At 43.5% G+C, this 22,513-nt stretch overlaps 1 protein-coding gene across 1 annotated transcript in view; it reads left to right on the top strand.

The window, feature by feature from the left end:
- The window catches only part of LOC129815237 (inter-alpha-trypsin inhibitor heavy chain H3-like), a 47,080-nt gene that overhangs the window by 5,540 nt on the left and 19,027 nt on the right, over positions 1–22,513 (top strand). The window contains exons 6-12 of the mRNA XM_055868848.1: positions 806–934; positions 1,019–1,135; positions 1,282–1,450; positions 2,883–2,993; positions 3,213–3,394; positions 3,854–4,033; positions 4,266–4,387. Of these exons, the coding sequence (XP_055724823.1) occupies positions 806–934; positions 1,019–1,135; positions 1,282–1,450; positions 2,883–2,993; positions 3,213–3,394; positions 3,854–4,033; positions 4,266–4,387 (1,010 nt within the window). The remainder of the gene's footprint in view (positions 1–805; positions 935–1,018; positions 1,136–1,281; positions 1,451–2,882; positions 2,994–3,212; positions 3,395–3,853; positions 4,034–4,265; positions 4,388–22,513) is intronic.

Below are 22,513 nucleotides of genomic sequence, written 5' to 3'. Positions count from 1 at the left end.
AGGCGTGCTTGGCCATGCAGTCATGGGTGAACAGGGAGTACAGGAGGGGGCTGAGCACACACCCTTGTGGGGCCCCAGTGTTGAGGATCAGCGAAGTGGAGGTGTTGTTTCCTACACGTCAGGAAGTCTAGGACCCAATTGCACAGGGCGGGATTCAGACCCAGGGCCTCAAGCTTAATGATGAGTTTGGAGGGTACTATGGTGTTGACTGAGCTATAGTCAATGAAAAGCATTCTTACATAGGTATTCCTCTTATCTAGATGGGATAGGGCAGTGTGCAGAGTGATGCCGATTGTATCGTCTGTGGATCTATTGTGGCGGTAAGCAAATTGAAGTGGGTCTAGGATGGCAGGTAAGGTAGAGGTGATATGATCCTTGAATAGTCTCTCAAAGCACTTCATGATGACAGAAGTGAGTGCTACGGGGCAATAGTCATTAAGTTCAGTTACCTTTGCATTCTTGGGTAAAGGAAAAATGGTGGCCACCTTGAAGCATGTGGGGACAGACTGGGACAGGTAGAGATTGAATACAGTATGTCTGTAAACACACCAGCCAGCTGGTCTGCGCATGCCCTGGTCAATACATAACATATATCACATGAAGATGAGCTAAGGGGATTGACACCTTCAAATGTATTAATTTCAAAACATTGTAAAATATGGTGGCATTTTTTCAAACCCTATTCTTCGCACCCATGTCATTGTCACATATCTGTGCATGTTAATTCTAATGATCTCAAGCTGAGGTAAGCTAAATTAGGCTGTATTTGTAAAAGCAGAAGCCTAAACTACCACCATCTCCGCAGGCCTGGGTACATTTCTACCCAAGCAAGGAGCAGCAGAGTCAGTGTGACAGCTGTGGAGAACAGGGTCTGAACGGAGACCTGGTCATTGTCTATGACGTCCACAGGAAGACATCCATGGGAGAGCTCAAGGTACCCTTATCTCACTCTAATCGTGTCATTCATTTCTTTATTTCTACCCTGTCATTTAATCACCATCTCTGATTCTCTATTCAGGAGTCAAAGGGGTATTTTGTCCATCACTTTGCTCCCAGTGACCTACCACGCATACCAAAGAATGTAGTGTTCATCATCGATCAGAGTGGCTCCATGCATGGCAGGAAAATGGAGCAGGTTTGTTTGTGTGTTTTAAATGTGTTGCCTGCTGTAAGGACGCTAAAGGCTTAACGATTGAGCATTGTACACATATTTCTATTTAATGCATGTAACAATTAATTTTGATTGGTTGATTGGTTCATTTTGATTGGATGCACTGTCAGACCCGTGAGGCCTTGTTGAAGATCCTGGTAGACCTGGTGGAGGACGACCACTTTGGCCTGATCACCTTCGACTACACTGTGTCTACCTGGAAGAAGGAGCTGCTGCCGGCCAACCAGGAAAACCTGGAGGCTGCCAAGAGCTTTGCACGACACATTCGCGACAGAGGAGGTACAATTGATTATTTACCCTCCAATCCTCTTCCCTATTTTCAAAGGTTTCCAAAGCCAACAATACAATTACACTGTATCGTAATTTTGTAAGACTCAGTCTGCATTTACACTGGCAGCCCAATTCATATTTCCTAATGTGTAAACAGCGATAACCACATGGTATCCCATCATTTAACTTCTGATTTATCCATATCCATATGTAGATTTGGTTTAGATCAGATTTGGTTCAACTGAAGTGGGGGGGTTTTGGCACATGACCTGCTGTTACCACCCCAACATTTTTAAAGGAAGAGTGACAAGAAATCGACAGTCAAAAAGAAACATTGGATATAGAAAGAAAATCAGATTTGGGTTCTTGGGTTGGCTGTGTAAACAAATCAAAAGTGCACAAAAATCTGTAGATTCTATTCGATTAGATAGATTGAAATTGTACGTTAAACATCATAGCATAGTTGAAAGATATGTGCTCCGTAGAAACACGAAGTGGGTGGCCAGCAGAGACAGATGGGATGGGCTGAGGGAAGCTGAGGGTTGGTATGTGGAATTGGAGACAAGTGGGAGTGGAGTTGCTGTGTGAGAGAGAGAATGATGGTCAAAAGATAAAGGGGAAAAAATGTCAAAATAAAACAGAATAAAAGTATATTTGAATGACACTAAGTGGCAGTGTTTTTACAACTAATGTCGGTTTGCCTGAGGCTGATGCCGTGCAGGTGTTTGTACACATGCATATACACACACTCTCATTCAAATAAACACATACAAGAACACACACATACATGTAATAGTGGCAGACATGCACACAAACATATAATGTAGGCATTGCTGTTATGATTTCAGTTGTCCTTGATGTACTTTGTTTTAAATGTATTTATTTGTATTTATTTTCCATTGTTTGTTTGCTGTTTTCTTCTGTCTTTTCCTTTTTTCTCTTTAGTTAATTATCTTGGTTGTTGGTGCATTGGGGGGTTCTTGGGGGTGGGGAATGGAATGAATTGTATTTTAAAAAACAAATCTTCTGGGGGGGCTGTGAGAGGAGTCTGGAATGGTTGAGGGACAGCTATTGGGGAACTGTGGGGGGATCTTGGAGGGTTCGGGTTTCACAAGATTGTGATCATGAAAAAGGAAACTATGACATATATTTTATATCACTATCATGCACACGCACCCTCACACATAAGGATGGCTCTGTTGCGGAGACTGATACATGTTTGATAGTGTCTTGATGCTGTAGTGTTTGTCCTTCATGTTGTAATACTTTAATGTTACCCCTTCCTTGTGTTTTTTGTAATAAATAATAAAAAATAATAAAAATACATTACATTTTTTTTAAAGTGCACTAAAGGGTAAAATAATGGGAGCTATGAACAATAGCCTAGTTAGTGACAATAGGAGCTAATACATACAATACATCCTCTCTCTTCTCTTCTTAGCCACCGACATCAATGCTGCTGTGTTGGAGGGCACAGCCATGCTAAACCGAAACCCACGAGAGGGCTCAGCCTCCCTCCTTATACTACTCACTGATGGAGACCCAACCACAGGTACACACACGCACGCACACACGCACACGCACACGCACACGCACACGCACACGCGCGCACACACACACACACACACACACACACACACACACACACACACACACACACACACACACACACACACACACACACACACACACACACACACACACACAATAACACACACACACACACAATAACACACAATAACACAATAAAAGCCAATCTCACTTCCCTCAGGTGAGACCAACCTGGAAAAGATCCACAAGAATGTAAAGGAAGCCATTGGTAAGAAATTCCCGCTTTACTGTCTCGGTTTTGGAATGGATGTCAACTTTGAGTTCCTGGAAAAGATGGCACTGGAGAACAGCGGTGTGGGACGCAGAATATATGAGGATTCTGATGCTGCTCTGCAGCTGCAGGTAAGGGAACACCCACTGTGAAGCAGTGCATTCACACTACAGTCTCTGCGCTACAATGGATTTGAATGATTTAAATCATAAAACACCAATGATCAAAAATGGTCCCAAGTAAGCTTAATTAGCTGGAATATAAAAGGGCTGAACCAACCTTTAAAGCGCAATAAGATCATATCTCATCTAAGGAGGCTTTACTGTTATGTCTTGATTTCCTAAATGTAGATTATGCGAGAGGAAACCAGGAGGAGCAAGGGGCGTGACTAATGGCCTCTGTACATTTTAGTAATTTAGCAGACACTCTTATCCAGAGTGACTTACAGGAGCAATTAGGGTTAAGTGCCTTGCTCAAGGGCACATCAACACATTTTTCATATAGTCGGCTCTGGGATTTGAACCATCAACTTTTCGGTTACTGGCCCAACACTCTTAACCTCTAGGTTACCTGTAATGTATGATTAACAGGGCTTTTATGAAGAGGTGGCCACACCCCTATTGACGGACGTGCAGATGGTGTATGTGGGTGGGGCTAACCTGACCCAGACCAACTTCAGCCAGTACTACAACGGCTCCGAGATCGTGGTGTCTGGCCAGATCACCGACAACAACATAGAGACATTCACTGCAGAGGTCATAGCCATATCGGTGAGGTCACCTCTACTCTGCTACCTTCACAAGTAAATTTAATAGGTCAAATCACTCCATACTGTTTTGTCCCTTGTTTTGTATGTTCTTTTGATTTTGAAAGCAATAAAAAAAATATATATAAAAATTACCACTCCATATGAGTACTTTGGAGAGAGTTCAGCCAAATGTCAAAATATACAATAAAGTCAATGTTTAGTATTGTAATGTGAGGATGCCTTGATTATTTCAGAAAAGCAATAGGGTGATGTACTCTGAGACAATACCAACGGACGAGCCCATTGAAGCCAGGCCTGATAGCCACATCCAAAGGCTGTGGGCCTACCTCACTGTGAAGCAGCTACTGGACAAAGAGTGAGTCTGCTTTGCATGGCATTGTGTCTGTTAGTGGGTGTATTTGCACCTGTGTCTATGCAGGTCTCCATCCTAGTTGTTCTTATATTATTTTAAAAGATACTGATCTAATTAGTGTTTATTCATCTTCCTCTGAAAAATGCAGTCCCCACTTTTGATGTCACTACCAAAACACACACATTAAAAGACTGTAGAATGAATGTGCCTTAAGACACACCCCTACAATTAAAATCAGGAAATGGGGTTGCAACCCTCTCCATCATGGCCACATAGTGAGTAGTCTGTCTGACACATTTTAAGAAAATTTGAGAAAAAGTTAATAAATCTTCATGTATTTCTAAGAAGTGCCAATACCGAACATATAATATTTTAAATCTATAAAGTTTGGTTTTGGGACTCAAATATGTTTTACGGGGATGTACATCTGTCCAAAGGATATGCCAGCCATGGGGATTCGTTAAAGTCCAAAGTAAGTCTATTGACACTGTTTTTCTTTACATTGATTGAAAAAAACATCTGATGTGATGATCTACATTAAAAACATAGATATCAACATATCGACTGTACTACTTGCGCTGCTAAGACTCTCGACCATTGCTATTCAAACTTCCGGGAATGCTGACAACGCCCTCCCCCGCCCTCCTTTCGGCAAATCTGACCACGACTCCATCTTGCTCCTCCCGTTCTATAGGCAGAAACTCAAACAGGAAGTACCCATGCTTCGAACTATTCAATGCTGGTCTAACCAATCGGAATTCACGCTTCAGGATTGTTTTGATCACGTGGACTGGGATATGTTCCGGGTATCTTGCGAAAATAATCTACACGCATACACGGATACGGTGACTGAGTTCATAAGGAAGTGTATAGGAGATGTAGTACCTACTGTGACTATTAAAACCTACCCTAACCAGAAACCGTGGATAGATGGTAGCATTTGCGCAAAACTGAAAGTGCGAACCACCACATTTAACCATGGCAAGGTGACTGGTAATGTGGCAGAATATAAACAGTGTAGTTATTCACTCCGCAAGAAAATCAAACTAACTAAGCTAAATGTCAGTATAGAGATAAAGTGGGGTCGCAATTCAACAGCTCAGACACGAGACGTACAATATGTAGCAGGGACTACAGACAATCACGGACTACAAAAGGAAAACCAGCCACGTGGCCGAGACCAACGTCTTGCTTCCGGACAGGCTAAACACATTCTTCGCATGCTTTGAGGATAACACAGTGCCAGCAACGCGGCCCGCTACCAAGGACTGTGGGCTCTCCTTTTCCGTGGCCGACATGAGTAAAACATTTAAACGTGTTACCCCTCACAAGTCTGCCGGTCCAGACGGCATCCCTAGCCACGTCCTCAGAGCATGCGCAGACCAGCTGGCTGGTGTGTTTACGGGCATATTCAATCTCTACCTATCCCAGTCTGCTATCCCCACATGCTTCAGGATGGCCACACTGTCGCCCCATAGCACTCACTTCTGTCATCATGAAGTGCTTTGAGAGACTAGTCAAGGATCATATCACCTCTACCTTACCTGCCACCCTAGACCCACTTCAATTTACTTACCGCCCCAATAGATCCACAGATGATGCAATCGCCATCACTCTGCACACTGCCCTATCCCATCTGGACAAGAGAAATACCAATGTAGGAATGCTGTTCATTGACTACAGCTCAGCATTCAACACCATAGTACCCTCCAAGCTCATCATTAAGCTTGAGGACCTGGGTCTGAACCTCGCCCTGTGCAACTGGGTCCTGGACTTCCTGACAGGCCGCTCCCAGGTGGTGAAGGTAGGACACATCACCTCCGCTCCTCTGATCGTCAACACTGGGTCCCCACAAGGGTGCGTGCTCAGCCCCCTCCTGTACTCCTTGTTCACCTATGACTGCATGGCCAAGCAAGCCTCCAACTCAATCATTAAGTTTGCAGACGACACAACAGTAGTAGGCTTGATTACCAGCGATGACGAGACGGCCTACAGGGAGGAGGTGAGGGTTCTGGGAGTGTAGTGCCTGGAAAACAACCTCTCACTCAACGTCAACAAAACAAAGGAGAGGATTGTGGACTTCAGGAAACAGCAGAGGGTGCACCCCCTATCTACATTGACGAGACCGCAGTGGAGAAGGTGGAAAGCTTAAGTTCCTTGGCATACACATCACTAACAAACTGAAATGGACCACCCACACAGACAGTGTGGTGAAGAAGGCGCAACAGAGCCTCTTCAAGCTCAGGAGGCTGAAGAAATGTGGCTTGTCACCTAAAACACTCACAAGCTTCTACAGATGAACAATTGAGAGCTTCCTGTCAGGCTGTATCACCGCCTGGTACGGCAACTTCACCGCCTGTAACCGCAAGGCTCTCCAGAGGGTGGTGCGGTCTGCCCAACCCATTACCGGGGGCAAACTACCTGCCCTCCAGGACACCTACAGCACCTGACGTCACAGGAAGGCCAAAATGATCATCAAGGACATCACCCACCCGAGCCACTGCCTGTCCACCCCGCTGTCATCCAGATGCCGAGGTCAGTACAGGTGAATCAAAACTGGGACCGAGAAACTGGAAAAACAGCTTCTATCTCAAGGCCATCAGACTGTTAAACAGCCATCACTAGCACATTAGAGGCTGCTGCCTATAGGCATAGACTAGAAATCACTGGCCACTTTAATAAATTGAGCACTAGTCACTTCAATAATGTGTACATATCTGGCATTACTCACATCATATGTATATACTGTATTCTATACTATTCTACTGTATCTCATTCACTTAATGTTTACATATCTTGCATTACTCCTCTCATATGTATGTACTGTATTCTATACTATTCCACTGTATCTTAGTCCGTTCCACTTCGACATCGCTCGTCCATATTTATATAGTCATAATTAATTCCTACTTAGATTTGTGTGTATTGGGTATATGCTGTGTAATTTGTTAGATATTAATTGTTAAATTTCACTGCACTGTTGGGGCTAGAAGCTCAAGCATTTCGCTACACCCGCAATAACATCTGCTGATCACGTGTATGTGACCAATAAAATTTGATTTAATAATTTCTGTTTTGGATTATTTGTAGTTATTGAAGGACAGGGACATCCATTAGGTGCCAACATGCTGAAAAGTACAGCAGAAAGACAGAGAGGATAAAAACTGCCCCTGTGATATATCAAAAATATTTGAAAAAAGAAAGGGTAAAAAATGCTAAAAGAAAGGAAGAAGGAAATGTACATTTAAAATATTTATCTGAGAGGGAGAGGATGTATACAAGGGCAAGATGGAGATCAAGTCAAAGACAACACAGGGCAGGAGTGAAAAGGCTAAAAGTCACAGACAAAAATACTGAAATGAATGTATTTAATTGATTGTGATAATAGTATACAGTATGTCAATCACATATGCCAAGGTTCATGGAAGCTGTTCTGGCTCGTGGTGGCCCAATGCTCTATTAAGACGCTTTAGCCGGTGTTTCCTTTATTTTGGCAGTTACCTGTTTATGAAAGGTCACAACCAAAACAAAACACAAAATAAAGGTAGGAAAAGTGAATTAAAACATATGCCAACATAATTAATTACATGCATAAATAATTACATACATAAATAATTCCATCTATCAATACTGAATTAGAGGGTGATGCCTCTGGAATTTGTACACTAAGTAGGTGAAACTATGGCAATTGTACTCCTTTTAGAGCGATGTGAGAGAGACAGTTCCTCAATTTAGGGTTCTTTAATGTTGATTGGAGATTAACAAGGTTGGCAGTTTTGTGCCATGTAACTCAGCTGTGATTATCCAATTAACTGTCCAGTTATCCATGCAAGATGTTGAAAATGTAGCTAACAATGTTAGATAGCTAGCGTTTAAACAAGATACATTATTCTGTAATAATGACCAAAATATTCATAAACTATTGACAACTTCGTCTGTTAAACAGGGGAAAAACATATACCTTACTTACAGTTCTGGTATTCACGCACAGTGATTAATAAATTGGTCAGAAAGGAAATAATGTCCAAAACAAAGATTTGTGTTCACAGCAGTAGATAGCGCGTGTAAAGCGTCTGTGTGTAGCTGGTGAGATGAGTCAGGCGCAGGACAGCAGATATGAGTAATGAAAGCAATTTTACTCAATATATCACAATACACGTCGTATAAATACAAGGCCACAAATACGGACCGCAATACAATAAACAATTACTCACAAACAAACATGGGGGAACAGAGGGTTAAATAATGAACAAGTAATTGGGGGATTCAAACCAGGTGTGTAAGACAAAGAAAAAACAAATGGAAAATGAAAAGTGGATCGGCGATCGCTAGAAGGCCGAACCCCGCCTGAACAAGGAGAGGGACCGACTTCAGCGGAAGTCGTGACAGTACCCAGCCCCCCCCCCCCCCCCCCCCCCCCCCCAATTGATGCGACCCGGAGGGCGAGGAACCCCGCACCTCAGACTCCTGGAGTGAACCAGCCACCACCGGCCTTAGGAGAGACACATGGAACGAGGGATTAATACGGTAATCTGAGGGAAGCTGTAACCTGAAGCATACCTTGTTCAGTTTCCTCAGGACTTTGAATGGCCCCACAAAACCGCGGAACCCAGCTTCCGGCAGGGCAGGCGGAGGGGCAGGTTTCGGGTCGAGAGCCAGACCCGGTCCCCCGGTGCGAACACCGGGGCCTCACTGCGGTGGCGGTCGGCGCTTGCCTTCGGCAGCCTCATGGCCCGTTGCAAATGCACATGGGCGGCGTCCCAGGTCTCCTCCGAGCGCTTAAACCATTCGTCCACCGCAGGAGCTTCGATCTGGCTCTGATGCCAAGGTGCCAGAACCGGCTGATACCCCAGTACGCACTGGAAGGGAGAGAGGTTAGTGGAGGAGTGGCGGAGTGAGTTTTGGGCCATCTCTACCCAGGGGATGAACGCTGCCCAGTCCCCCGGCCGGTCCTGGCAATATGACCACAGAAACCTACCCACATCCTGGTTTACTCTCTCCACCTGGGTGAAAACCTGAGGTGAGGCTGACCGAGACCCCCAGACCTTCCATGAACGATCAGAGACTATGTCCTCAGGCACCCCGTAGTGCCGGAAGACGTGAGTGAACAGGGCCTCAGCAGTCTGTAGGGCCGTAGGGAGACCATGCAAAGGGAGGAGACGGCAGGACTTAGAGAACCGATCCACTACAACCAGGATGTTGTTTTTTTGCAGCAAGAGGGGAGTTGCCACATTTAGCTAATAAACCCTTTTTTCATAATGTTATCGAGCGAACTAAGAATTCCTCTCAATTTAACTTCTAACAACCTAAGAATCAAAATTTGGTTTTCCATCAAAATAATAATTATTGCGAGCTATTGTGACTAATAAAGGAATTTGAATATGTAGCAATAGAAAAGATAATTTATTTTATTTTATTAAACTTCAAAAAATGTATGTTAAGCTATTTTCTGGCAGTCGTGACATTATTATGTGCCAGATGTTAAGACTACAAACTGTTAGAAATGGCTTATTTGCGAGATTGACATTTCAATTGGCATCTGGGTTTATGATTTGTAATTCAACTTTGTCATGGTTGGGTTAGCTAGATGTAGGTAACCTATAGCTCCTGATAGGCCTACATCTAATTTCAGAGAGCCTACAGTAGCCTAGGCAAGATTTTAGATGAACGATTTAGCAGCTTGCTTAGTTAAAATTGACAGACTCATTTATTCAACATGAACAGCGAGGCGATTTCGAGATAAGAAGTGCTTCCGTTGCCCAACAGCCTGCTGGAATAGGCTACTGAGGATGGGGTTGTAATTTCAATCACTGAATCAAATATTAAAATATGAATATGAACTGAATAGGCATGTGCTTGTCAACAACAGCCAGTGCTGTTTTTACCTGTAGCCTAATCTAACTGACTGTTGCCTTCAATCTAATGCATTCTAACATCAGCTGATCGGCAATTGCGACAGAATTGTGACTATGATCACAATTGATAACTTCCAATTTTTTTAACTAAACATGTCCATAAATAATTGAATAATAACACAAGGCTACAACAATAATAATCTGAAGTTATAGGCTATTTATTAAATCTGTTTGTCAGCTCCAGATAGGCTACACAAGTGGCACAAATTGATTTGCAATGACTAATTTCAACATATTTATTGTATTAAATGGTAGCCTACATAGGCAGAGAAAATAACAGGCTAATTCATGGCCAGTAGATGCAAATGTATCATTCTCCACATTTTAATGTTAGTTTCATTGTGGACTTTTACCCATAACCAGTGCTTAATTTTAGCCGGATCCTGTCACCGCTCCGTATTGGACTGTTTTGTTCTGAAACCTATTTTGCCAGATCCGATACCTCTCATGGCATGAAAAATAATTGAGACTTTTTACAATGTAAAACTTATAATAAAAATGTTACAAACAAAGAGACAAAAATCAATCGAGTTACCACCTGGACTGGTCACAGATAGACAAACGTATCTTTTTGAGAAGATTAGGGTGTTTTGCGACAAAGAGGCTATGGACAGAAACAGGCTCTCCGAATATAGATTCCCTTGTTCATGCGTGGTTCGGACGGATCAGTCATCAGCACTAAAACACACGCCATGCGTTGCTGCTACTGTTTTTTAAATCCTGCTGCTCAGCCACTTTACCCGTGATTGTATGCATATAACCACCTCGTCTATCACTATCATTATTGATATCGTTTGTGCACATACTGTATATTATTTAATTTATATTGACACTATCTATTTCTGATATTGCTACTACGCAAGTAACCATTTGGCTGTACCATTTACACCTTCTGTAGAGACCCATCCACTTAGCAAGACTTATATAAAATGAATATTGATATGTGTGGTCGTAACATGATTTTGTAACATACCACAACAATGTCATGTGACCATATCAAGTGTCTAACACATAAATATATGGCGCATGCATCTGTTTATGTACTGTACATGCGCATCTCACTAAGGTATCAACTCAGGTTGCATGGCCTTAACTTATGTATGGAATACTAGTTTATAAGTGTGTGTGTAACAGAATGATAAGTATGCTAATGTAATGGTGTGAAGGCATTTGGGCAGTGGTGTACTTCAGTTAAAATACTTTAAAGTACTACTTAGGTATTTTTTGGAGGTATCTGTACATGACTTAACTAGTTACATTTTTGGCAACTTTCACTTCACTACAATCCGAAAGAAAATAATATACTTTTTACTCCAGACATTTTCCCTGACACCCAAAAGTACTCATTACATTTTGACAGGAAAATTGTCCAATTCACACACTTATCAAGAGAACATCCATACAACATTTGATCTGGCAGACTCACTAAACACAAATGCTTCGTTTGTAAATTATGTCTGAGTGTTGGAGTGTGCCCCTGGCTATCCGTCAATACATTTTTTTTTTTTAATTGGTCCGTCTGGTTTAATATAAGGAATTTGTAATTATTTATACTTTTACTTCTGATACTTAAGTACATTTGAGCAATTCCATTTACTTTTGATACTTAAGTATTTTTGAATGCAAATACTTTGACTTTTACTCATATAGTATTGGGTGACTTTTATTTCACTCATTTTCTATTAAGCTGTCTTTTACATTTATCCAAGTATGATAATTTAGTTATTTTTCCACCACCAGATGTGGCTGGGTGTTATTGTATTTCCTTCACATGATCCATCAATTTAGACAAGTGTGTCTGGGTAAGGGTCATAAAATATTCATATCTGGACACATAAATAATAGCCCACTACACTATGAGAAGGCCAATATATATATTTTTTTTTATATAGCCTAGATGTAGATGTAGCCCAATAACCAGGCAGTTTACAGGAGGGAACACTCTGAAAATCTTCCAGTAAACAAACAGCATGCTGACAACAGACCTCAAGCAATATTTAAAATGCAATAGCGGGAAAACACAGGTTGGAAAGCAAATGGCTCCTGCTGAAAAGAGAAGACTATGCTGTAGGCTACCAAAATATTTTAATAACTTCCAAATATTGTTTAACGAAGTGCTTTGGCACGAGTGCCACCTATGCCATCACAAAGGAGTGTGAAACTGGAAATAATTTTTAGGACTAATTCCTCCTCATATTGTAGCCTACAATATGGGAAAGGGAGGATACCTAATCAGTTGTACAACTGAATGCATTCAACTGAAATATGTCTTCCGCATTTATCCCAACCCCTCTGCCATAATTGACATCCACGGCGCCCGGGGAACAGTGGGTTACTGCTTTGCTCAGGGGCAGAACAACAGATTTTTACCTTGTCAGCTCAAGGATTCGATCCAGGAACCTTTTGGTTACTGGCCCAACGCTCCAACCACTAGGCTACCCGCTGCCCCTCAATGTCTCCAAACACCTAGACCTAGGCTATTGATGGATTCATGACATGGCTGTTTTTATTGATCTCAGTTTGTCAGTGTCAAAGTAGCCTGTCATTGCGATTATTTGTGTGGTATTAAAAAAGGTTCTGCCAAAGTCTCCAGTCATGTAAAGTGATGTTGAATTGCATGAAATGCATTTATAAAAGGCCACATTTTTCCCGGACACTAGGCTACTAAAAATGTTCCCCATGTGTGCTACTTCTGTAAGTGCCTCTACTCTACTGCTCTATGCCACTACATACAGTGGGGAGAACAAGTATTTGATACACTGCCGATTTTGCAGGTTTTCCTACTTACAAAGCATGTAGAGGTCTGTAATTTTTATCATAGGTACACTTCAACTGTGAGAGACGGAATCTAAAACAAAAATCCAGAAAATCACATTGTATGATTTTTAAGTAATTAATTAGCATTTTATTGCATGACATAAGTATTTGATACATCAGAAAAGAAGAACTTAATATTTGGTACAGAAACCTTTGTTTGCAATTACAGAGATCATACGTTTCCTGTAGTTCTTGACCAGGTTTGCACACACTGCAGCAGGGATTTTGGCCCACTCCTCCATACAGACCTTCTCCAGATCCTTCAGGTTTCGGGGCTGTTGCTGGGAAATACGGACTTTCAGCTCCCTCCAAAGATGTTCTATTGGGTTCAGGTCCTGAGACTGGCTAGGCCACTCCAGGACCTTGAGATGCTTCTTACGGAGCCACTCCTTAGTTGCCCTGGCTGTGTGTTTCAGGTCGTTGTCATGCTGGAAGACCCAGCCACGACCCATCTTCAATGCTCTTACTGAGGGAAAGAGGTTGTTGGCCAAGATCTCGCAATACATGGCCCCATCCATCCTCCCCTCAATGCGGTGCAGTCGTCCTGTCCCCTTTGCAGAAAAGCATCCCCAAAGAATGATGTTTCCACCTCCATGCTTCACGGTTGGGATGGTGTTCTTGGGGTTGTACTCATCCTTCTTCTTCCTCCATACACAGCGAGTGGAGTTTAGAGCAAAAAGGTCTATTTTTGTCTCATCAGACCACATGACCTTCTCCCATTCCTCCTCTGGATCATCCAGATGGTCATTGGCAAACATCAGACAGGCCTGGACATGCGCTGGCTTGAGCAGGGAGACCTTGCGTGCGCTGCAGGATTTTAATCCATGACGGCGTAGTGTGTTACTAATGGTTTTCTTTGAGACTGTGGTCCCAGCTCTCTTCAGGTCATTGACCAGGTCCTGCCGTGTAGTTCTGGGCTGATCCCTCACCTTCCTCATGATCATTGATGCCCCACGAGGTGAGATCTTGCATGGAGCCCCAGACCGACGGTGATTGGCAGTGTATCAAATACTTGTTCTCCCCACTGTAAGTGTCACGGCCGTCGTAGGGAGGACACCAAGGCGCAGCGTCGTATGTGTACATTCTCTTTCTTTTAAGAATGAACACTGAACAAAACTATCAAAACCACAAAACGAACCGTGAAGCTATACAAAGAGTGCTAACAGGCAACTACACATAGGCAAGAACCCACGAAACCAAAAGGGAAAATTGCAACCTAAATAGGATCCCCAATCAAAGACAACGATAAACAGCTGCCTCTGATTGGGAACCAATTCAGGCCACCATAGACCTACAATTACCTAGACTTACAAAAACCCCATGAGCTACAAAAACCCAAGACAAGACAAAACAAGCATACCCACCCTCGTCACACCCTGACCTAACCAAAATAATAAAGAAAACATAGATAACTAATGTCAGGGTTTGACAATAAGGCTGCATTGAGACAATTACTTATCAATGACCCAAGACCAGATCAGTTAATCCCTACCATTGTGTCGCTGAATTGTCATAATGCTGCAGCAAATGTACATTATCCCAGGGGCATTGGCAGACACAATGTAAGTAACTTAATGTCTGTCCCCGTAACTGCCCTGAATGCCTCTGTTGATCCTACTGTATGTGTAATGGCTGTCTAATTCCTCCTCCTCGGATGAGGAGAAGGAGTAAGGGTCGGACCAAAACGCAGAGTTGTTTGTGCTCATATTGATTTAATCAAAATGAAACTGAACACTTACAAATACAAAAAAACAACAAACGTGACAAAACCGAAAACAGTCCCGTGTGGCACGAACACTGACACGAGATACAAACACCCACAAAACACACGTGAAACCCCGGCTGCCTTAGTATGATTCTCAATCAGGGACAACGATTGACAGCTGCCTCTGATTGAGAATCATACCAGGCCGAACACAAAATCCCAACATAGAAAATCACACATAGACAAACACACCCAACTCACACCCTGACCAACTAAATAAATACAAGACAAAAGAAAACAGGTCAGGAACGTGACATAACCCCCCCCCCCCCTTAAGGTGCGAACTCCGGGCGCACCAGCATAAACTCTAGGGGAGGGTCTGGGTGGGCGTCTGTCCACAGTGGCGGCTCTGGCGCTGGTCGTGGTCCCCACCCCACCATAGTCAATCCCCTCTTCCGTAGCCCCCTCCAAATAAGGGGCGGCACCGGACTGAGGGGCAGCACCGGACTGAGGGGCAGCACCGGACTGAGGGGCAACACCGGAAGGAGGGGAAGCACCGGACTGAGGGACAGATCCTGGCTGGCTGGCTCTGGCGGATCCTGGCTGGCTGGCTCTGGCGGATCCTGGCTGGCTGGCTCTGGCGGATCCTGGCTGGCTGGCTCTGGCGGATCCTGGCTGGCTGGCTCTGGCGGATCCTGGCTGGCTAGCTCTGGCGGATCCTGGCTGGCTAGCTCTGGCGGATCCTGGCTGGCTGGCTCTGGCGGATCCTGGCTGGCTGGCTCTGGCGGATCCTGGCTGGCTGGCTCTGGCGGATCCTGTCTGGCGGAAGGCTCTGGCGGATCCTGTCTGGCGGAAGGCTCTGGCTGCTCCTGTCTGGCGGAAGGCTCTGGCTGCTCCTGTCTGGCGGAAGGCTCTGGCTGCTCTTGTCTGGCGGACGGCTCTGGCTGCTCCTGTCTGGCGGACGGCTCTGACGGCTCGGGACAGACGGGCAGCTCTGACGGCTCGGGACAGACGGGCAGCTCTGACGGCTCGGGACAGACGGACAGCTCTGACGGCTCGGGACAGACGGACAGCTCTGACGGCTCGGGACAGACGGACAGCTCTGACGGCTCGGGACAGACGGACAGCTCTGACGGCTCGGGACAGACGGACAGCTCTGACGGTGCTGTGCAGGCAGGCAGCTCAGACGGCGCTGGGCAGGCAGACAGTTCAGACAGCGCTGGGCAGGCAGGCAGCTCAGACGCTGGCTGCGCTGGAGAGGAGGAAGTCTCTGACAGCACTGGACAGGTGGGAGCAACTGGAGAGAGAAGACGGAGAGACAGCCTGGTGCGGGGGGCTGCCACCGGAGGACTGGTACGTGGAGGTGGCACCGGAAAAACCGGACCGTGAAGGAGGACATGCGCTCTTGAGCACCGAGCCTGCCCAACCTTACCAGGTTGAATGGTCCCCGTAGCCCTGCCAGTGCGGCGAGGTGGAAAACCCCGCACTGGGCTATGCTGGCGAACCGGGGACACCATTTGTAAGGCTGGTGCCATGTACGCCGGCCCGAGGAGACGCACTGGAGGCCAGATGCGTTGGGCCGGCTTCATGACACCCGGCTCGATGCCCAACCTAGCCCGGCCAGTGCGGCAAGGTGGAATAGCCCGCACCGGACTAAGCACGCGTACTGGGGACACCGTGCGCTTTACCGCATAACACGGTGTCTGACCAGTACGAAGCCCTCTCACTCCACGGTAAGCACGGGGAGTTGGCTCAGGTATCCTACCCGGCTTTGCCACACTCCGCGTGTCCCCCCCCCCAAGAAATTTTTGGGTCTGACTCTCGGGCTCCCAACCGCGTCGCCGCGCTGCCTCCTCATACCAGCGCCTCTCTGCCTTCGCTGCCTCCAACTCCGCCTTGGGACGGCGATATTCCCCTGGCTGAGCCCAGGGTCCTTTGCCGTCCAGGATCTCTTCCCAAGTCCACGAGTCCTGTGTCCTCGGTCTCTGCTGCTGTCTGTTCCCACTGTGCTTGATCCTTTTTTGGCGGGTGTTTCTGTAACGGCTGTCTAATTCCTCCTCCTCGGATGAGGAGAAGGAGTAAGGGTCGGACCAAAACGCAGAGTTGTTAGTGCTCATGTTGATTTAATCAAAATGAAACTGAACACTTACAAATACAAAAAAACAACAAACGTGACAAAACCGAAAACAGTCCCGTGTGGCACGAACACTGACACGAGATACAAACACCCACAAAACACACGTGAAACCCCGGCTGCCTTAGTATGATTCTCAATCAGGGACAACGATTGACAGCTGCCTCTGATTGAGAATCATACCAGGCCGAACACAAAATCCCAACATAGAAAATCACACATAGACAAACCCACCCAACTCACGCACTGACCAACTAAATAAATACAAGACAAAAGAAAACAGGTCAGGAACGTGACAGTATGCAGTAATCATATGCCTATGAACCAGAGTTCTGCTGTTAGCACTGACGCGGTGTGCCCTAGTTCGAAGTCCACTGTGTACAACTTATCCTGCACTATCAGCTCAAATATAAATAACATGTGCATGTCTACTTCTGATTTGCTTCCCAGTAAAGCAATAAAAACAATCAAGCATCCCAGAAAAGTGCTAAAAATAGCCCACATTAACATATGTGGCCTAAGAAACAAGGTTATTGAAGTCAATAACTTGCTAGTAACAGATGACATTCATATTTCTGAAACTCACTTAGATAATATCTTAGATACAGTGGTAGCAATACATGGTTATAACATCTACAGAATACAGAAATGCCAGTGGGGTGGTGTTGTGGTCTATATTCAGAGGCGCATTCCTGTAAAGCTTAGAGAGGATTTCATTTTAAATACTGTCGAAGTAATATGGCTACAGATTCCTCTGCCTCACCTAAAGCCCATTCGTGTGGGAAGCTGCTATAGACCACTGAGTGCTAATAGTCAGTATCTGGATCATATGTGTGAAATTATTGATAATGTATGTGATATCAACAGAGAGGTATATTTTCTGTTTGATTTCAATTTGGACTGGCTTTCATCAAGTTCAAGAAAAATTTGAGAGAACATTACACCGCACCACACCAGGGTTAGAGTAGTACAGAAAGTGTTGTATGCCGAAGGAGTATACAGGGTGATAGAGGAAGATGAGTACAGGGTGAGGGATCCTGAGAGGATTCCTGAGAGGATTTTTGTGAGTAGGCAGAGATCAAGAGAGAGAGCGATAGGAAGAATATGTGATTCAGTAAGGTGGGCTTTTTAGCATTTATAGCCATGGTTGTCAATTGTACTGCAGAAATGGATCAAAGGTCACAGAAAATAGACGTTGTGGTGGCAGCGGTAGTGAAAACTAGAGCCTGTAGGACCTGCCTTGTTAATAGTGTTAAAAAGGCAGAGTAACGCTTTATTACGGACAGACTTCTCCCCATCATAGCTACTGTTGAATTACCATGTTTTGACCATGACAGTTTATAATTCAGGGTTACTATAATATAGCAGGGGGTGTAAAGCTACAACACATATGTTTTTCCAGCTGTAGACTATGATGATAATGTCAAAAGCCGCAGTGAAGTCTAACAAAACAGCTCGCACGATCTTTTTAGCATTTTCTCTCAGACAATCATCAGTCATTTGTGTAATTGATGTGCTTGTTGAATGTTCTTCCCTATATGCGTTGTGAAAGTCTGTTATCAGTTTCTTTACAGTAAAATAGCATTGTATCTGGTCAAACACCATTTTTTCAAAAAGTTTACTAAGGGTTGGTAACAGGCTGATTAGTTGGCTATTTTTTTTATTTTTTTATTTATTTTACCGTTATTTTACCAGGTAAGTTGACTGAGAACACGTTCTCATTTGCAGCAACGACCTGGGGAATAGTTACAGGGGAGAGGAGGGGGATGAATGAGCCAATTGTAAACTGGGGATTATTAGGTGACCATGATGGTTTGAGGGCCAGATTGGGAATTTAGCCAGGACACCGGGGTTAACACCCCTACTCTTACGATAAGTGCCATGGGATCTTTAATGACCTCAGAGAGTCAGGACACCCGTTTAACGTCCCATCCGAAAAACGGCACCCTATACAGGACAGTGTCCCCAATCACTGCCCTGGGGCATTGGGATATTTTTTAGACCAGAGGAAAGAGTGACTCCTACTGGCCCTCCAACACCACTTCCAGCAGCATCTGGTCTCCCATCCAGGGACTGACCAGGACCAACCCTGCTTAGCTTCAGAAGCAAGCCAGCAGTGGTATGCAGGGTGGTATGAGCCAGTAAGGGGGCTTTACTATTCTTGGTTAGTGGAATTACTTTGGCTTCCCTCCAGGCCTGAGCTATCACTTTCTAGTAGGCTTAGATTGAAGATACGGCAAATAGGAGTGTCAATATCGTCTACTATTATCCTCAGCCATTTATCATCTAAGTTGTCAGATCCCGGTGTCTTGTCATTATTGACAGATAACAATAACTTTTTCACTTCTTACTTACTTTACGGAATTCAAAATTACAATGCTTGTCTTTCATAATTTGATCAGATATACTTGGATGTGTAGTATCAGCGTTTGTTGCTGGCATGTCATGCCTAAGTTTGCTAATCTTGCCAATGAACTTCTACAGGGTCGGTTGGTCCCCAGCTGGACAGTTGAGCTAACGTAGGCTAATGTGATTAGCATGAGGTTATAAGTAACAAGAACATTTCCCAGGACATAGACATATCTGATATTGGCAGAGAGCTTAAATTCTTGTTAATCTAACTGTACTGTCCAATTTACAGTAGCTATTACAGTGAAAGAATGCCATGCTATTGTTTGAGGAAAGTGCACAGTTATGAACTTGAAAATGTATTAATAAACCAATTAGGCACATTTGGGCAGTCTTGATACAACATTTTGAACAGAAATGCAATGGTTCATTGATCAGTCTAAAACTAGTGGACTAAATTTAAATTGTGCCTGGGCTGGAATAATACATTATGGCCTTTCTCTTACATTTCAAAGATGATGGTATTATCTTTTACCAGATCTAATGTATTATATTCTCCTACATTCATTTAACATTTCCACAAACTTCTAAGTGTTTCCTTTCAAATGGTATCAAGAATATGCATATCCTTGCTTCAGGTCCTGAGCTACAGGCAATTAGATTTGGATATATCATTTAACCTGTCTGGCTCTGGCGTTCCGCTTGCGGAACTCCTACCACATTCCACTGAAAAGGCAGAGCGCGAAATTCAAAAGATATTTTTTAGAAATATTTAACTTTCACACATTAACAAGTCCAATACAGCAAATGAAAGATACACATCTTGTGAACCAGTCAACATGTCCGATTTTTAAAATGTTTTACAGCGAAAACACAACATATATTTATGTTAGCTCACCACCAAATACAAAAAAGGACAGACATTTTTCACAGCACAGGTAGCATGCACAAAGCCAACCTAACTAACCAAGAACCAACCAAACTAACCAAGAAACAACTTCATCAGATGACAGTCTTATAACATGTTATACAATAAATCTATGTTTTGTTCGAAAAATGTGTATAATTGAGGTATAAATCAGTTTTACATTGCAGCTACCATCACAGCTACCGTCAGAAATAGAACCGAAGCAGCCAGAGTAATTACAGACACCAACGTCAAATACCTAAATACTCATCATAAAACATTTCTGAAAAATCGATGGTGTACAGCAAATAAAAGACAAACATCTTGTGAATCCAGCCAATATTTCCGATTTTTTAAGTGTTTTACAGCGAAAACACAATATAGCATTATATTAGCTTACTACAATAGCCTACCACACTACCGCATTCATTCATCAAGGCACGTTAGCGATAGCAATAGGCACGTTAGCGATAGGGAGTAAACCAGCAAAATATATTAATTTTCACTAACCTTCATAAACCTTCATCAGATGACAGTCCTATAACATCAGGTTATACATACACTTATGTTCTGTTCGAAAATGTGCATATTTAGAGCTGAAATCAGTGGTTATACATTGTGCTAACGTAGCATCTTTTTCCCAGAATGCGCAGATATTTTTATGACACTCCAACTATTCTGACCAAATAACTATTCATAAACGTTACTATAAAATACATGTTGTATAGGAAATGATAGATACACTAGTTCTTAATGCAATCGCCGTGTTAGAATTCTAAAAATAACTTCATTACGACATCCAGCTTGGGTATAGCGAGAGAGTACCCAAAATCTGGGCGCAAACGACTAGTTCACATGTTCGACAGATATATGAAATAGCATCATTGTAACGACGGTCCTCCTCCTCTTCATCAGAAGAGTAGTGATCGAACCAAGGCGCAGCGTAGTGAAATGACATGATTTATTGAACACGACGGAAAAACAAACTAAACTTGCATAAACGAACAAAACAAATAAACGATGCAGACAGACCTGAACGACGAACTTACATATAACGTGAAGAACGCAATGAACAGGAACAGACTACATAAAACGAACAAACCGTAAACAGTCCCGTATGGTGCAAACATATACACAGACACAGGAGACAACCACCCACAACGAACACTGTGAAAACGCCTACCTAAATATGACTCTTAATTAGAGGAACGCCAAACACCTGCCTCTAATTAAGAGCCATACCAGGCAACCCAATAAACCAACACAGAAACAGAAAACATAGAATGCCCACCCAAACTCACGTCCTGACCAACAAACACATATAACAAACTAACAGAAATAGGTCAGGAACGTGACAATCATAAAATGGGTCCTACTTTTGATGATCTTTCATCAGAATGTTGTACAAGGGGTCCTTTGTCGGGAACAATCGTTGTTTGGATTTAGAATGTCCTCTTCTCCAGTCAATTAGCACGGAAAGCTAGCAAAGTAGTGCGAAGCTCTCCTTCCTGAACAAAGGCACACAACGCAACACGCCTAACGTCCCGAATAAATTTCAATAATCTAATTAAACTGTATTGAAAAAACATACTTTATGATGATATTGGCACATGTATCAAATAAAATCAAAGCCGGAGATATTAGTCGTCCATAACGACAGCTCATCAGAAGGCAAAACCAGGTCCCTTCACGCGCTCTCCAGAAAACAGGAAACTGGTGACACGTCATGCCGAGAGCTTTTATTCGACCCCAGATCAAGTTATTCACTCTATTTCTTCTCTCACTGCCTGTCGACATCTAGTGGAAGACGTATGAAGTGCATCTATACTAATAAATATCAAGGACATTAATAGGCAGGCCCTAGAACAGAGCATCGATTTCAGATTTTCCACTTCCTGTCAGGAAGTTTGCTGCAAAAGGAGTTCTGTTTTACTCACAGATATAATTCAAACGGTTTTAGAAACTAGAGAGTGTTTTCTATCCAATAGTAATAATAATATGCATATTGTACGAGCAAGAATTGAGTACGAGGCCGTTTAAATTGGGCACGATTTTCCCCCAAAGTGAAAACAGCGCCCTCTGTCCTCAACAGGTTTTAAGGTGAAAATTGAAAAAAAGGTGCGGAGCCTTTAGAGGTTTTAAATTAGTTGGCAATATCAGTGGGTTTTGTGATGAATGAGCCATCTAATTCAATGAATGATGGAGCTTTAATGATAAATTAAATTACATTTAACGAGCTCAAAAGCTTTTTACTGCCATTAATTATGTAATTTATCTATGTTTCATAGCGTAGTTTCTTCTT

This window comes from Salvelinus fontinalis, chromosome 18 (assembly GCF_029448725.1).
Source record: "Salvelinus fontinalis isolate EN_2023a chromosome 18, ASM2944872v1, whole genome shotgun sequence".
Lineage (NCBI taxonomy): Eukaryota > Metazoa > Chordata > Actinopteri > Salmoniformes > Salmonidae > Salvelinus > Salvelinus fontinalis.
This window is presented reverse-complemented; position numbering and strand designations above follow the sequence as displayed.